The 18356-nt window shown below is 47.3% G+C and overlaps 1 protein-coding gene across 7 annotated transcripts in view; it reads right to left on the bottom strand.

Annotated features, from left to right (window-relative positions):
- The window catches only part of Prdm2 (PR/SET domain 2), a 105728-nt gene that overhangs the window by 9718 nt on the left and 77654 nt on the right, over positions 1 to 18356 (bottom strand). For all 7 annotated transcript variants that reach the window (XM_041651272.1, XM_041651274.1, XM_041651275.1 and 4 more), the window contains one exon: positions 13261 to 17665. In XM_041651272.1, the coding sequence (XP_041507206.1) occupies positions 13261 to 17665 (4405 nt within the window). The remainder of the gene's footprint in view (positions 1 to 13260; positions 17666 to 18356) is intronic.

The following is an 18356-nucleotide window of genomic DNA, read 5'->3' as shown; positions in this document are numbered from 1 at the left end:
TCTGCTGGGTTTCTGCCTGGCTTTCCCCTGGCTCTCACCTCTTATGCAGACTACATTGGGCCTCACTTCAGAGGTCTTACCCAACTCTATACCTGGCGTGGCACAGTTCACTGGGAAACCAGTACAGGATAGTCTCAGGGAGGCAAGGGAAGACAGGCCTGAGACTAAGCGGACATCCCCTGCAGACTGGACAAAGGAGCCATTAGTCACTTCCAGGAATGTCAGTCAGTTGGCATTGTAGGCCCCTCCCATTCACATAAAGCCTATTGGGCTGGGAGTCCAGAGATCGGGAACTGCAAGAACTATGCCCACACTCAGGCCTAGCTCTGCCTCTGAGGGCCTCCAAACGCTACCTCTCTCGCTCTCTCTGAGCCACAGGACACTCACCTACAAAATGAGTATTTCAAGCAGGGGTGGTGGTGGAAGAACATCCATGACCTACACACTGGGGGCGGGGGAGGGTGCTATTTTAGGTCCCTTGCAGGAGTTCCTTCAATCCCCTGTCCTGCAAGGCCGGGCTGCCATGATCTTGTTTTATGGGGTGGGGGTGGGGGGTAGAAGAGGTTCCACTTAGTGAAGGCACCGGCTGTCAAAGCTTACAGGGAAGCAACCAAGATTTGAACCAGAACCATGTTCTCCTAAGCCTATATGTACCCCTGATGCAGGCCTCACAGTGGTGGAGATGAAGTGTTCTTCGGTGTGGTGTTCCTCTTCCCTAGACATCACATGGAAACACTTGTTGGTGACAGCCCTTTGGATATGCGAGATATCGTTAGCACCTGTCTTTTAGAGATGAGCTTAGCCAACGATGTTTAAGATGAGGTCAGCACCAGGGACAAAGCAAGGCCCAACCCTTCACAGGATTTGCTGCTGTTGGTACAAAGGTTCTCATGAGCTTTGTGTGGCATCGGTGCTGGCTCCGGGACTCCAGAACTTGGCATCAGATGCCAGTGTTGAAGATGGTTCATCCCAAGAACAAGCCCAAGGCGGATCTTACAGAGCTGAGTAGCTCATGCAGGACTTTCTACTCCCGCCTCCATGGAGAAGCCCCATATCCCTGGCTGGCAGTGTCCCAGCCACAGGGCTGGCACCGTCATTGCAAAGGCACGCTTACCATGTGATTGCATGGGCATTAGTCAATGGGAAAGGAGCTGCCAAACAGCAAGGAAACTATGGGACGGGGGCCAGGTCCCGCCTTCGGCTTCTGTGCCTTTCCCCGAAGCCCTCACCCAGTCTGGCGCCAACCTCAACAGTTTAACCTGCTCCACACACTGGAGATGATGTGGCCTCAGGTCATCGGTCCCACCCTGGGCTGCTCCACCAGCTCACTGGGTGGAGGAGACCTTCCAGAAAGTCTCCTCCTGGCTGGGGACAGACGACCTGGCCCAGTTAGATGCTACTCAACTTGGAGAGCCAACAGTTTGCAGCTAGGTGGAAGTAGGTATAGAATGACACACCCCGGCCCCGCATGTGTCCTCCCTGATGCGCGCTTGCTAAAGGCATGCAGGGGGACTTGTTCCCTGGAGTTTAATATTCACCAAGAACTGTGAGATGGGTGTGCCAGTATTTAGGAGAAGGTGAGCACCTGGCCCAAAGAACAAGGACTGAAGCAGTATAGTCCTAAGGATGGCAGACAGCTCATTGTTTCCCCCATTTATCTGCCAACTAACTCACTGGCACTATGGGATGTAGCCGTGAGCAAAGATCAAACACTACACACATGAGAAGTTCTTCTCTAAGGAGATCAATCTACTCGGGGCCTCAAGAGGAAGAACATAGGGTTTAATTGTGTGTGTGTGTGTGTGTGTGTGTGTGTGTGCGCGCGCGCACGCGCGCACTCATTCGCACCTGAGAGCGTGCATGCAGCCTTAGGTGCCCTTTCTCTGGTGCTATCTACCTTGATTTTTTTTAAAACGGGATCTCTCCTTGGCCTGAACTCACTAAGGAGTCTTGGCTAGCTGGCCAGAAAACCCCTCTGCCTCCCGAGTGCTGGGACATAAGCAAGCAGCCACCTTGCACCTGTACTCGTGAACAATGCTACTTTCATTAATGACTCCTGGGAAGCAAACACTGGGGCTCAGGATTTACAGAAGCATCCAACTATAACCGTGGATTGCAGAGCGCTGGGGTGACACCACAGGCAAATGAGTCCCAACTGCGTCGTTCTGTCCACAGCTAGTGTCATAGCAAAGGGTCCTATTTTCTGGGAGCATTCCTACTGTCCCAGCACCTATGCTTCAACTCCTTAGGCAACAGGGGACACGTGACATCCAGTGACTGAGGAGACCTGTTTCATTCATCGGCGGCACCACGCTTTGATCCTGTCAGCTGCCTTATTATAGCAGCTCTGACTCGCAGGTGTGATGGGGACATCACTGGACTGTGGATTCAGGCTTTGGAAACATGTCCAAACACAGCCCAGTCAAGTGTGTACAGCATTGGAAGTCGACCAGAAGGTCCTTCCTTATTCTGGGTGAAAATCGGAAGACACAGGAGGAGTGGGATCCCCTGCAATGCATTCTGGGTGCCAGCGCTGGAAAGGAAGCCCATGATGCTAAGCGTCAGGACTAAGGTAGGCGATGATCCCAGTGTTGGGAGGACACAGCAGAAAACTGCAAGCCCATGTGGGTAGCTTAACTCCTGAGGCTTGCCTGAGGTCAAAACTTGCCTGTTAGAATTCAGGTCTGAAAAGAGCAAGTTCATGCACTAGGAATAAATACTGGTTCCGCTGCTAGTGGTCCCACAAATTGCCTAAGCCACACAACTGTCACCTACATTCAGAGGGCCTAGTTCAATCTTATGCAGACTCCTCAGCCTCAGCTGCCAGTCCAGGAGGGGGCGGCGGCTTGGCCCTACCTCAAGTGATGTGACATTTCTTTGACGCCTCTCTGAGGAGTGGATGGGGGTAGGGGGTGGGGTGGGAAGAAGATGGGGAGAGCAGGAAGACAGGAGGGAGAGGGAGCTGGGATTGGTATGTAAAATACTGTTTTAAAAATTAAAAAAAAAAAAAACAACAAAAATTCAGGTTCTGTGCTATGTACCACTGTGGACTGTGAAGGAAGAAGCCAAACTTACTGGTGCCTCTGAATTAACAAACAGTGCTACGCCGTTCTGCCAGCACAGTCTGATCAGCTGTTCCGGTTTGTATGCATGTACACGCGTAGGGAACACACATGGGTGCACGTGAAAGCCAGAGGACAGATTTGAGTGGCATCCTTAGTTAATTCTCATTGGTCTGGAGCTTGTCAGTTAGGTTAGAAAGAACGGCCACTAAGTCCTATGGAATCCACCTGTGTCTTAGGTTAGACTGAATGGCCACTCAGTCCTGCACCTGTGTCCGTTTCCCTGCAGGGTCTACGAATTGAGCTCAGGTCTTTGTGCTGAGCCTTCCTCCCAGCTCACACCACAAACCCTTACCCTCGGGAACTGCACACTGAGTGAGGCATTAACCCTTCGGCCAGGTTTGTCACCACATCGCTCTGGGAAGTACCCACGGCCTCTCACTGATCATTCCAACAGCTCCAAGAGTCACGTTTTAACCCAAAACCTCGGTAGTTTCATCAGGAGATCTTTGGGAAGTGGAGTAGTTCATGCTATAACCAGCCCTAACCACTTCTTTTTCTTCCATTATCCCACAAGTATTTTTTTTTTTTTTTTTTTTTTTGGTTTTTCGAGACAGGGTTTCTCTGTGGCTTTGGAGCCTGTCCTGGAACTAGCTCTGTAGACCAGGCTGGTCTCGAACTCACAGAGATCCGCCTGCCTCTGCCTCCCGAGTGCTGGGATTAAAGGCGTGCGCCACCATCGCCCGGCTATCCCACAAGTATTGAGTCTTTATAGGAGCTTGGGCTGGGGAGGCATGGCAAGGGGGGGTGCTGCACAAGCCAGCCCAAGGAATGATTCAAGTTCCTATTTCCTCCTCAGGAAAATGCAAAGGACAGACAGACGAGCCAGGGAATTCTAAGTTCTACCTCGGCTCTGACTTACTTTAGGAGAGTCCTGGACTTTGAAGCTGCCCCTGACTTACCAGTCACCAGTGGGCTATAAAGACGATGAGGAAATATCTGTAAAAGAGCCTGAACAATTCTCTATCCCAAAAGAGAGGGTCAAAGCAGAATGCAGAGTGAAAGCTGGGAGGAAAGTACATGAAGAGAAATAGATATCCTTTTAGGATAGAAGGGACTCACTCGGGAAGCCAATTCAAAGTCCCAGGGTGACGGTTCAGTATACTTAGAACTTTACATAAACTCCTCGGGGCCCTGGCACACAGTCAGAAATTAACGAGACTGGTCATACTCAGCAAAATACTACCCTCACCTAAGCAGGTGTCAGCCATAGCTCCGGATGTCATTCGGTACAACAGTTACTCCAACCACCACGCTTGGGTTCAAACCTAACGCCACTGAGGACAAACCACGTTAAAGACCTTCAGCAGCTTCCCCCCTCACAGAGTCCCTCAGTGACCATCACTATGGAAGATTGCTCAAGGGCATCCCACCCATTTCACAGGGAGTCAGTTCCTGAAATGTTGCCTGACAGTTATGTTACCTTGGTGGGTGTTAACAGTCACCAAGTTGCCTTCCTAGAAGTCTGTGTCACCTTCATTAACATTCACAGTTCATGGGTGGAGGCCTCACTCCACAGAGCAGGCAACCCAGACTTGGCCAGCAAATGCTCATTACTGACAGAACCAAGGGAAGCATAGTAATTCAGCTGGCTCCTCCAACTCCACCGAATCAGAAACAAGTTCTGGACAGTGACATGGGTATCAAGCCGTATCAGGCACAGCTATATAAATGAAGTGAATTTAATACAAAACAACCAGGTGGCTCCGCACTGCAGCCCAGCACAACAGCTTGGAGATCAAACTGCAAGCTGTGAAGTCCCCTTACACCAACGTGGGACAGGATTCAAATACTGTCATCTTTCCATCTGGGTTACCTGTAATGAGAACTCTGCTTCCCTCAGGTCCCACGAGAGCTCAGAGTGAGGTCCCACTATGAGGTACCCAGAAGAGTTGTCATACAACTCAACAGGACTGGCATACCCCAGTGGTCATCTTTAAGTCCTGGTCACAGGAATGCTCTCTGGCTCCACAGCAAGATACAGAATACAGCCGGACATCTGATGGCCTACACTGATCTTTTCTGATTAGCAGGAGCTAGGGGGAGGACATCCAGTCATCACATGGAAACAGAAGCCATCTGAAAACGCTCCTGCAGCCTAGCTGGGCTGGCGAGGGCTGGGCCTGATGACAGAGAGTGAGAAGAGGATGCTACAACAACAGAAACTAAAGCAACGAGGCTTAGAGAACATCATCCCAATAAGGAATACTTAAATGCATCCCCACAACCTAGTCAATCTGCTTTCCATGGAAACTGTCCCTAAGCACTGCATATGGAAGCCGACATACACTCTTGTTGCTAACCACATGTGCCTCAAAGTCTAGGATGCTATGAAGTGAGTCCTATTTAAAATTTACATTTATATCGATGCTAAGACTCAATAGATTATTAAAGTACAACTCCAAAAATACACAGTAAATGTCTGTCTAAACACTGATAGATTCCCGCTCATAATATAAACTTGCATGTCACAGTCCCAGACTCTGTGGCTACCCAAATGACATCAGTCTTGTTCCATCCATCCAACATCTCACCGAGACCCTATCACAGGACCCCTGAAGAAGCTGCTTCTTTGGCTGGCTCTCTGCTTTGGTTTGGTAGCTGAACACTAAAGTCTTCCATAAGATGTCTAGGCTTCTTGTAACATCTGCCTGGATTTCCTCTACATCAGAGGCTTGAAAATGACATCCAGCCAGCACAAGTGAGGCAGAAACCACAGTGCGCACAATATTACACAAGTATTTCCAAGACCCTCATGGCTCAAAATTAAATCTGATTTTTGGAATTGCATTAAGTAATTTAATGCAGTCACGTGAGCTTACCCCCATCTCTAGTCCTCAGGCTTAATCAGAAGTAAATGAAGCTCATAGAGACCCTTAAGGCCCTAGCACTCTATTAAAATGGAGAGGAGGGGTGCTGGTTCAGTTAGCACGACAGCCCACCACTGCTGGAGGAGCACCCCACACGCATGCACCCCTGTAATATGCATCAACACAGGCAAAACTCTCACACACAAGACATTCTTGAAATAATCTTTAAAACAATACCACAGGAAGATCTGACTGTGCATGTCAGACAGTTTGCTGAGGTGGGACGGGTCTAGACCAGCCGTCTTGGGGGTTAATACACAGCAGGCCATGGTCTGCTGGCAGTCCTGCGCCTGACCTAAGAATAACTATCCTGAAAAACCAATAGACAAGACAGGCAGACAGGTAGCTGTCAAACGCAAAGGGCATGGTGTAACAGACTTGTTTTTACATACATGAACTCGGTTCCTGCTCTCCAGTCAACCATTGAAGCAGAGGATAGCTCTGACTGCCTCCTCTGAAAGGAGCAGCAGGATGAGGGAGAAGGGGGCAGAACTAGAACTGCCAGCCAGGGCAGGCCTTCGGCCCTATCGTGGTCTATGTTTACTAACGCCCAAGTCTAGTGGAGAAGGTACCAGGATGGCTCCTGAGATCCTCAAGGGGAAAAGGGGAATGTGAAGGTAAGTGATGAGCAGCAGCTGTGAGGCGGAGGCCTGAGGCACAACCTCAAGGCTACGGCGTGCAGCAGTTCCTGCCTTCCTAACCACACCCACTCACAAACCCCAAGTTCTGTCCTAGAATTTTCTTCCTGTAGGACACTGTGTGCTTTTTATTTATAATTTTAAACACAGATGTCATCTTTACCCTCAACCTGGACCTTTCTACTATTTGGTATTTCATAGCACTGTACACTGAAGGTTCATGTGAGATTCCCCTCTGTATGCTAAGCTCACTGCCCCTGCTGAGTGGGCGTGGTTAGGACCAACTCCAGAAGGTCCTGGTATGCAACAAGGTCTGCGGCAGGAAGGCTCAAGGCACAGAGTGGCTTAAAAGGGTCCTCAGTCTGAGGAGGCTCCACACACCCAGTCCTGTGCCACCAGTGCTTTAAGTCCAGAGCTTAGGGCTCAGTGTCTTCTGGTGTGTATCCTACAGGATGGTCATATCCTGCATGTGGTTTAAATCCACAGACCCTAAAGGGATGAAGCTACACACTCAAACGTTTGTTTGTGGGCTGAAATTAGCCAGAACGTTTAAAGTAGAAACTGTCCAGCAATCCAGGACCTCATGGTCTACGCTGATGAGGGCTCGCTCTTCCAGTCTAGCATCAGGGAAGAAAAGCTGGGGCGGGTGTGTGTGTGGGGGGGGGGGGGGGGTCCTGCCAGAACTGGAAAGCCAACAGGCAAGACTGTTCTCCTCAGTCATCAGTCAGGTCCTTAGGGCACCTGCAATGTGGCCTGTGTATTCACATAATCCTCTCCATTTACTGTGTTCTGCATAAAGTCTCCTATAGACACCAATCTAGTCAAAGTGAGCAAACCTCACTACCCGACTGCACGCAACACATCCAAAGTGAGCTTGGACGTCATTAGCATTTAGATCTAAGTGTGAACATTTCCACTCCCCAGTCATCAGCACTCAGCAGCAAGCTGGTTGCTCCTTTCTCATCAATCAGCTTTGGGGACTATGACATAACACTCCAAATAGGAAGTATGACACCACAGGGAAGATCGCCAGGGAAAGACTCACAGAGGTCGCAAATTTTTGCTCTGCTTTTTGGGATAGGGTCTCACTATATAGCCTTGGCTGGCCAAGTAGTCCTCTCTAGTCTCTGCCTTTCGAATGTTGGGATCAATGATGCCACAGCACCACATCTTCCCAGTGTCAGAATTTCTGTTCATTCTGGTTGCTAACATACAGTGACACACCTAGACCAGGGCCTGGCACATTCTAAAGACGCAAAACCAAGCTAACTCTAGAAACTCTTGCCAGGAAGAACTTGCTACAATCCAGCTCACGACAGCCAGCACTAGATTTACCACCAGAAATGACGTGAGGTGCCTCTAGACAGTCAAAGGGACAGAAAGCTCTGGTCATTTAGCTTTTTAATGTTTAAAAGCTGTTTCAGTCTTTATGCAGACTACACAGAGGGTAAGTGGGACTGGAACGGAACAGCTCCTGCTTTATCAGATAGACATGGATGGCATGGCTTCTTGGGAACGCTTCCATTTGGCAATAGTACCCAAGGTTCCAGCACCTGTCAGAGCCAGGGACATCATGGAGATCAGAGCACATACCCCGCTGTTCTTTACTAGTGCGGGTAGGGCAGCATGCAGGTCAGCAACAGTCCACTCCTTGCTTTCTGCACAGTGAAAACTAAAATCCAGGAAACAGCACTCCCCCAAGGCTAAGTCACCAAACACTAGGAAAGGACAGGGTCCGATGAATGTAAGCTAAATGGACAGGGAGGGAGAGATGCTGCTTCTCAGGGTGCCTTCAAGATCTGGCTTCCTGGCAGGGCACTGCGGTACATCTGTGTGCTCTGGTGTACAGCGTTTACAAGAACAACTGCTGAAGGGCACGCTCCCCTCCTTCTCCCTGGGTTTGTTAGAGCCTGCCGGGTAGGTAGACAGGTTGTCAGGCCTGCGGTCCTCTCCCTAGAGGAAGGTCTGACAGTGGGCTCTAGGATACAAAGTGACAGAGTGTCTGGCTACTGGAAATGCCCCCTATACTTATGTTAAAGCCCCTGGAAGAAACACAAGCTTCTTTCATTCATGCCTGGGAAAACTATAAAAGTCAATCTGAAAATTAAAAAGCAGACAGCACAGATGCAGTTGAAATCTCAGGTAGCACCCTCAGTCCTTTGAACTGTTCTCACAATCTTGATCCAGCTACGTGTCTACCCTCTGAAAGGAAGCAACTGCAATTAACAGAACTCAGCTGATGCCGCAAAGACACGGGTGGGGAGAGGTCCCAGGCAATGGCTGACTACACAGATACACACCAAACAAGGTCCAAGTAGTCTGCTCCCCCTTATGGACAAAATACAGTCCTTTCACAAGTGTTTACAACGTGTTTATTGGTTACAATGATATAGAATGCATCATCCAATTTCCCCCTAGTTATCAGGTGTTTTAAATAACATGGAAAAAAAATCTTTCTTAGCCATCTAACAAGCAGAGGATGTATCCATTCTAAGAGGGCAAAATAGCAAACATCACTCTTGTATGTCTGTAATAAACTCTGTCAAGGCTACATTGGTTAAAAATCAATGAACAATCCCTTTTGTAGGTCAAATAGTAAATTTAATGTTTCCATTAGAATAGTCTTTATGGTACTCTGCAACAAGAAGCAATAAAATAACTAACAGCAAACTTCAGTACAGCAGACACTGTCCAGATTAACAATGTGAACAAAAATATAAGATGTAAATTACATTAATACAATTGAAGCACCCAAAACAATTTAAATAATTTTAAATATTTTATTTTTAAACGGCTACAAATGTTTTATACAGTATTTCAACATGAAGTCTCCTTAACAGAAATGTAACAAAATGGGAATGATAGTGAAAGGTTAAAGTGGCACAAATTCAAACAAGTATTAAACTACAAATTTTAAGAGGTAGATTACTTTTAAGGTTAAGTACAAAACACAGCATGAATAAAACGTAGCCATTTTCCACCAACTCAGTCATGAATCTGGGGGCATCAGGACTCATGGAGAAGTGGTAGTGATCCACTTCGGAAGGAAGAGGCCAACCTTGCTTTCAATCTACTGAGACTGAAGTGTAAGGCCTGGTGTGCTGACACAGACAGCTATACAGGCCTGGATGCTTTCCATACTAACACACTGCTACATAGCATCTCAAATCTAACAGTTCTAAACTGATGCCAGGCAGTGAGAGGAGAGATAAACAGGACACTAGCAGAGGCATAAAAAGGAGTCCATAGCCAATCTGGTTTCCTCTGCATTGTGCTAGCAATCTGCTTGTGATTTTTTTTTTTTAAAAAAAGGGCAAGGGTAGAGATCGGCTAAATGCCTCTCTGTGTAAAACACACGAAAGAAAGGCATCAAGGGGCCGGTGTGTAAGCAAGCATTTTGAGGTGAGTGCACCCGATCTGTTATCCCTGAAACTATGAGGACCACAGATGAAACAAGAGCACTTGCTTTGCAAGGTTCAGTTTGATCACTCCCTTATCTGTTCTCTGCCAGACTCAGAGCTGTGCTGCCAATCCGGTGACGAGGAAGGAGCCAGTCCAACTAGCCCATCTTACGGCACCCTTCTCTTTGGATCTCAATCCCCCGAGAGCCCAGTACACATGTGAGCACACCAAAGAGATGGATGTCTAACCCTAACCAGGGAAAGAAGCCTGCTGTTGTACAGCTTTCGAGTCAGCTTAAACTGGTCTTGCAAGCTGGGTAGAGTTCGAATCCTTTGCCGTAGTGCTTATCCTAAGTTGAGCATGTAATATAGTCAGTTAAGGTTTGTTTTGTGGGGGTGGGGGTTTTTCTACGGGAAGTTCCTAGAAAATAAGAAAACTGAAGATAAATGAGCACATTAAGACAACCTTATATGAACTGAGCATGTTAAAGAAAAAGGTGAAGTGACTCTAAGACAAATGTTGCCAAGACAGAAACACATACATGACTCTAATAGTTTTAGAAACACCACGCTGGCTCCCAAGATGTAGGGCTGTTTCCTACCCACAGTGGGTGAGGCTGTCAGGGGAGAGGGATACTTTGTTAACTCAGCACTTGGTATCTATCCCAAAGTTGCTTCTTTTCTAGCTTTCGAACTTCTGGACATTGGTAGTGGAGGATGGGGTGTTATGGAAAACGAAACATTGTTTAGATAGAGCAGCCCTTTGGATTACAGGGGGAGTACAGTAAAAGTCTGACTATTCTGGAAAGGAGTCCTCAAAGCATATCCAAAGGCAGCAGCAGGGCCCAGGCAGACTGTGCTACACACCCCGGGCAAGGCTCACCTGTTTTGTTTTGGTTTTGGGTGCATATGTGCACATGTGGTTTTGTTGTGAGAAAAGCATTTGGAGTACATGGCTTTTTACCCCCAGAACGGCATACCAGCTGGTGCTTCAGGAAGTGGTCAACTGATAATATGTGGATTCCTGTGTTCAACGCTGTGTTCTGGTTATGCATGTGGCTGGTGGCAGCCATGTCCATGAAAAACTAAAGAACCCTACACTGTCTTTCAAATAATTATGGTTTGCTGCAACTAACAAGCAGGCAGGAGTGAGTTGCAAGTTATGCAGAGCTGAGGACAGCAAATCACTGCCCACAGGAGCTCCATGAACAACAGTTGCTTGCATCATGGAGTCTCCTTTAAGTCAACTGAGAGAAACACTGGAACAGAGAACCACTGTCAGTAAATGTTCCTCCCTTGTCAGCATACAACACAAGCTTCTGAGAATGAACTCAGCCTAGCCTGTATGAGCCCTGAGTTAGAAGACAGCTGGTGTACATATGCCAGCAGCCAAGAATCCTACTGTTGTCTACATTTGCTATGGGATACTAATAACTAAACACACTCTGCATACACGCTCAGTCTTATGTCTAGACAGTCAACCATCATGTCCCATTGGACATTCGGTTTTTAATTGTCCAAAACAATTCACGAAGTTGTAGCCCCATGGTAAGTGCCTTGGATGATGCCCCCATTCTGCAAATCTGTCACCAGGGACATCTATTGCATCTCCTATGTTTTCATTAGCTGTTGCTTTAAGTGATACTTTTAAGTCAACTTTAACTCAGCAATGTAACTCTGTTAACTATCAGAATAGTTTAAAGTTTCCTGGACTACAGATACATCTGGGGGCAGCTTAGCCTTGAGGAGTCTTTACAATACCAGCGAGAGCGTGAGTGAACTTTATACTCACTCTCACCTTTTCACACATCTACTCCTGGAAAGTCTCAACAGGATCCAGTATGAAAGAGGAAAAGCTTTTAGAAAATACTAGAACAGGACATTCTAAAGCATCAACCACCTGGAGGTGTTCTTAAAGGTAACCCACAAAAATGATGGTTCAGTTATTTTCCGTTTGTGCAGAATTCCCAAGAACAGAGGCCAATAACAAGAAGAGCGTGCAGACAACTGAAAACAGTGCTTTCTATCCCCACAGCCAGCTCCACAATGCCACCTATGCACCAGTATGGTCAAAGATGACCAGATCTATAGCAACTAACACTCAGCATGTTTTGAAGTATCTTCAAAAAATTCCAATCATTCAGTCCTACAGTGAATTGTTGAAATCAGCCTTTGCTAGTACCCACTGTCTGGAGCTTTGTTTTGCTATGCTTCAAGGCACACGAGGACCAAGAACCATATGATCAGTCATACAGTGACAATGGAACTGCGTGCTTAGGTCTCTAAAACAAGTCATTCCACAGCTGTCCCTAATTTTCTCTGCTTCCAACACCCAGAATTATAGCCATGACAGCCCAGAATGAAGACAGGCCGCATATTAGGTGTCCAAGCATATGTCTTCTGATGGCCACTGACTGGAGACATTGGGACATTATTTGGGAATTCCAAGTGTATAGCAACTCAGCCTGAGAAGTCAATGTAACAGTTCAAACTAGGGCCACATCATCCTGTCTGTCCCTGAGAACCATTTCTAATACGGGGAGAACATGGAATAAGGCAGTAAGGTCAAGTGAGATGAAGTGAAACCTAATGTTACTGGGGAAGGCACTGAGCCTCAGGGCCACAGGGCCCTGCCTCCCTGCAATCTCAGTGCCGAGTCCACTCTTCTTGCCCATTAGAACCTTGACTGCTGGTCATACTAAGGCTGGAAGCAGAGGGCTGGAGGGGGAACATAAGGCATTTTTAAGATATATGGTATTTTATTTAAGCAATGTGGAACAAATTTAAATTTTAAACACTAGCAAATGGAAGCATTAATAATAAAGAGTCTTAGACATTAGCAACTATGCTTAAGTCACAAACTATTATAAGAGTGTACTGTGGTTGCTAATGGACTTGTGACCCACTTCACCCTAAGGAACCAACATGAGTGACATTAAACCACTGCCCAAGATATGAATTCAGAGAACCTTATCATTTCACACGGGGAAATGGGTTCAAGTTCCATCCACAAATTAAAGAAATGTACCACTTTGTGAGTACTAAGTCTGAAATAAAATGTATTTATTCATCTGTACAGCAGTCAAAGCAGCAAGGGTATACTACAAATTATGCAATTGCCACTTTGCTAAAAGGCTCGCGTCAACATTCTATAGGAGGGGAAACAAAACATCCTCCAGGCCGGCTACAGCTCTCCTGGCGGTCCTCACCTCCCCGAGTCTGGGCTTACCTCAAGTCCTTCAGCTCATGCCTGGCACTGCTGTCCTCTCTCCTGCTTTCACTCAGGTCCGCAGCAGCTGCCAGCTGAAGGCTTCTGGTGATTGGGCCCCCACTCCGCTCTCTAGACTTTACTACGAACCGGTCTGTTCTTTTCTTACTGGCCAGAGCAGTCTTGCTTTGTAGAACAGCTTTGTTCTTCTGCACTTTCAAGTGCAAGTTTCGGGAGGATTTGCTTGAGAGCTGAGCAGAATGACTCTTGGCAACAGCTTTGGATTTTTTGCCCTCAACATTAGTAACTTTGGCCATTCTTATAGGACTGGAGTTCCTCAAGGAAGAAGAACTTGCTTTTTTGGATTTGACTGAAGCTGCAAACTTGACATTCTGTCTGGATCTGAAGGATGAGGAGGGCAGTGAGGCTTGGGCAGGGCCTGAGCTCCGAGCTCTGGTCTTGCCCAAGGGTGCCTGTGTGCTCTGCATCTTAATCTCCGTGTCTGCGGTCCGTCTCCGGGGATTGCTGCTGTTGTTTCTGTCAATGCTGGCAGGTGATGCGTGACTACCTTTCTTAGACGAATGGGAAACTTTTCTTTTGGAAGGAGAGAGGGGTTTTTTAGGACAGCTGAAAGCAGCATGCTTATTCAGGCTGCCAATGTACGTGAACTCCCTGTCACAGTAAGGGCAGATATGCGAGGATACCTCAGCAGTGTCCTTCGGGTCTGTCTTCTGCTTTGCAGATCTGTTCTTCTGAAGGATCGCTTTCTGTACCAGCTGGTTTTTTTTCTTCAGTGCACTTAGCTTGAGCTTATTTGGAGACATTTTGCTGAGTTCAACATTGAAGCTCAGTCTCTTGGGCTGCCCCATCCGTCTGAAGGCATTTTTCCCAGGGTTGTCTAAAACCACCACTCCGTTTTTGGGTTGCACAGTTTGTTTCAGGGGCACTGGGTTTTTCTTAGGAGTGTACCTCTTCTTGTCACTTGCAGATGCACATGCCAGGATATGTTTATGCAGCTCAGGCATATTATCAACCCCCTTTCCACACTTTGTGCAGCGAATGGCAGTAGTGAATGTCTGTGGAATATTGTGGGTAGTGAAATTTGTGGCCGTTACGCCAATCCCCATGGGGTTTCGATGGTGGTACTGAAATGGAGGTGGTTTAAAGCTTGGGTAGTGCTGATTGAGACCAAGTCGAATGTCTGGATCTTTCGTCTTCATTCCAGAAGCCATTATTTTGATGGTTGTGTAAAGCTCTTCAGAGGAATCATTTAACTCCTCCTCTCTGGAAGTTTCCAAAGGCTCTTCTGGCAAATTCTGCATATGCTCCACACAGGCCTTGCTGGGGTCTGTGAAGTTCTGGGGTCTCAGGGTCCCACTTTCAAACTCGTGATGTGTGCACTCCTCATCTGGGTGGAGATCTCGTTGGTGCTGCTGTAAATTGCATAAGAAGGCAAATTCTTTCTTACATACAGAACACACGAAGATATTCCCAACTCCGTGAAGCAGAAGCCTATGCTCTGATAGATCAGTCTTCAGCTTAAAAAGTTGCACACAAAACTCACATTTGAAGGGCCATTCTTCAGCATGAACAGATAAATGCTTAGTTAGATCTTTAATGGAAAGAAAAGGTGATTCACAGACATTGCAAACAAAGCTTTTGCTGAATGTTTCATGGACAACACTCGGCCCACCCGTGGGCGGTGCCTCTTCCTTGGGTTTCAGACCTTCACTCTCTGACTCCTCCTGTTTAAAAGTTATTGCAGGGAGAAGTGCTTCCAGGTTGTCCCCAGAGGAAACCACAGACGACACTGCCGAGAGAGGCGGTGGTGAGGGGGATGTGGAGGAGCATGAAGAGGAAGAGAAGGAAGAGGATGAGGAGGAAGAGGAAGAAAGTGTTGGAGGACCAGGGGAAGCAGCAGACATGAGTGGCTCCACAGGAGGAATGGGAGAGGGTGAAGGGGACACTGTTGGGGAAAGAATTGGAAGGGGAGACTGGGCAGTGGCGTTGGAGAATGGAGAGGGACACTGCTGAGGTGATGCATCAGAAGAGGGAGTGGGGAGGGGAACATTTGGAAGGAGGGGAGGTGGTGGAGTGGCAACTGTTAACACAGGAGGGCAGGGGGGCGGGGAAGAAGGCTCTGTGGGGATCAAGAGAGGAGGCAGCTGACTCGAAGATATGGAGGCTGTCTGAAGAGAGGGTGATGAAGGGCCATCAACTTCAGGTGGGGACTCAACAGTAGGGGCTGAGCAACTCGAGTCAGGACCAAGTTCAGGATCTGGCTGCGTATCTAGGGATTTACAAGGACTTGGGCTCCTGGTCACCTCTGGTGTGGTTTCTGCAGGTAAGCTAACACCATTATATTCATTGAGAAGAACCTTTTGCAGCATGCAGGTGGTTGGTTTCTTCTTCTTTACGGCACCACACGCTGGTTGTGCTGAATGGTTCTCTTTGAATTCCTTGCCTTCAGCATCACAAGGCTTTTTATGCACACTGAGATCCAATACAGATTCCCATGGGACTGGAGTCTTGCTTGTACCCTCTGACTTCTGTTTGACTCCACTGGATAAATCCAATGGCTGTTGGTTGCACACACTGCTGAAAGGAGAACTGGCTGCCCATTCTTTTGTTAGTTTGTATTCGTCAAAGCAAGGAGGGCTTCCAGTGTCTCTCTCATCTCTCCCAGACAAGCTCCATGCTGGTGAGTCACTACGACTTTCTAATTTGGGTTTCTTGGAAGTCAGACTTGTGTCTGTCCATGCTGCTTTCCCATCACTTGGTTTCCCACCAAAGTCTCGAAGGGCAGGACTGTGCTGTGGAGAACTGGGTGGAGAGCTGGTGCGCCTCTTAAACCGACTCGAGGGCACAGGTAACATGGATGCAGGAGCAGATACACACACGGGACCCAACTTAGGGATCTCAGCTGCTGAAATCCCTGCAGGAGGAGTCAGTTTGTCCTGGGTCTGAAGGAGCTGCTTGAGCTTTGAAGACAAATAGACACCCTTCTCTTTATGGAAAGACACCACCTCTGTTGTTGATATGCTCAGAGGCAAACTTAAGGAACATGAGGGCGCTGTGGAGTCAGAATCTGCCTCAGTTTTAATTTTGGGGAGCACAGGTGGACTGGCAGTTCTCCGTTTCTTTGATTCACAATTTGTGCTACTGGGAGACTCTTTAGGAAGTTCATCGTTTACAGAGACCTGGGTACTCTTTATATTTTGAGTAATTTCTACCGCTACTGGAGCGAGCAGACAATCTATGCCATACAAGTGAGCAGAATTAGACTCCATCTCAATCACATCACAATTACTAGTGCTGTTGTTGGTTTGAATCTTACCATCAATATAGTAATTTAGGTTTTCAGAGATGTTGCTTGAAATGTCCATGATGTAAACATCATCAGCATCTCCTTCCTCCTCCGGCTCTGTGCTTGGTACATAAACATTCTGGGAAGGTGGTGCCTGCTCTGCTGGTGGGTGAGGCTCCTCCAGGAGTCCTCCTTTTCGACGGACACCTTTGGGAATCATGTGGCGTTCATGAACTCTGCGCTGATGTCGTCTCATATTGGTGTGAGTTCCAAATACCTTCTTGCAGTATTTGCATGGATGAAGTTCTTTAACTTCGCCGTTCTCTTCCACACTAGAAGAATTTACTATTTCCTGGGGAGCTTTTTCTGAGTTCAGTATCAGAGAATCTTGTCCAAGTTGAGGTGGACTTGACTCATCTTTAGAAGTGACATTATCTCCCTTGCCATCATCTAGGTCCTCTGAGGGCTGTAGTGTCATGCTGGGTCTCCTCTTTAACCCCGCTTCATGGCGACGTTCATGCCGCCTCCTGTTAATCTGTGTACCAAACGCTTTCCCACAGTACTTGCACTTGAAAGCATGATTGATTGTAGACATGTGGATGTGCATGTGACGCTCAAGCCCCTGCTTGGTTGCAAATTTTCGTTCACAATGCTGACATGGAAACATAAACGTCTCAAACACATCACCGTTGGCCTCCTCTTTCGTTCTGGGGATGTGAGGAAGAGGGGCCATGTCTGGAGAGTCTTCAGAAGTTTCATTTGAAATGCTCTGTGGTTCTTCTAATAAATCCTCTGGCTTTTCTTCACATCGTATTTCTGGCTCTTTTACAGAGCTTTCATTGGGTATGCTAGATTCTTCCTCCACATCTTCTTCCAACTCCTCTTCTTCCTCTTCCAATTCCTCCTCCTCCTCCACCTCCTCCTCCTCTTCTTCCTCTTCTTCCAGATCATTGATCTCACAATCTGTGACTTCTTGTTTCCCATCTGGCTCTGGCTGTGGTTCACAGGCAGGGAGAGGGGTGGCCACCTGTGGAACTGCATCCTGGTTGGTCACCTCGGGAAGAAGGGCTGGCTGTTCAGGTGCGGAAGCCAAAAGCCTCTCATCCTCTTCCTTCGGACCTAGGGAGCACAGGAGAGCAGAAGCACAGATATAAGACCACACTGGCTGCTGTGGGATCAACTCCTATGACTTTATTGCTGGGAGGCACTAAGATATGTCAGCAAGAACATCCCGTTTATAGGGGTGAGCTGGCTGCAAATCCCTTCCACTGACTTAACAAATGAAAGGGCCTGCTTAGGATGAGGAAACATTTGACACTTCAGGACAAGCAGATCCACAGGGTACTGAGCTTCTTTGTTTATAAAAACTATAGTGCCTACAACAGTATTGGAACAGTCGGTGTTAACTGTAAGGAAACTAGTTATAAATTAATTTCTCATGATTCAAAGAACCTGCTAAACCTATCAGGTTAGATTCTTGACACTGTACCTGAAGGATGGAACTAGAACTCATTCTAGAATGATAATAGTCAGTTCAAGGAAACTTCCTATCTCTTAGAAGCCTAATCCAATTGTTATGAATCAGGAGCACTTCACTAAAGAAAACAGCAATCTCCAAACACTTCTGGGTCTGTGTGCTCATTTCCACCTAAAGTAGACAGTCCAGAGGAGGGCTTGCTAATGAAGCCACAGTTGAAGAGACAAAGCAAACAAGCCACACAATCATCTGGCAGACAGAATGCATTGGGTAGAAGCAGCAGCAAATACATGAGCTCTAAATCATAATGGTACTAAGCAGCTTCAAGGTTGG

This window comes from Microtus oregoni, unplaced genomic scaffold (assembly GCF_018167655.1).
Source record: "Microtus oregoni isolate MIOR12 unplaced genomic scaffold, Mior012 000005F_ref0000423, whole genome shotgun sequence".
Taxonomy (NCBI): domain Eukaryota; kingdom Metazoa; phylum Chordata; class Mammalia; order Rodentia; family Cricetidae; genus Microtus; species Microtus oregoni.
Note: the sequence above shows the minus strand (reverse complement) of the source record. Positions and strands in the feature narration are given on the sequence as shown.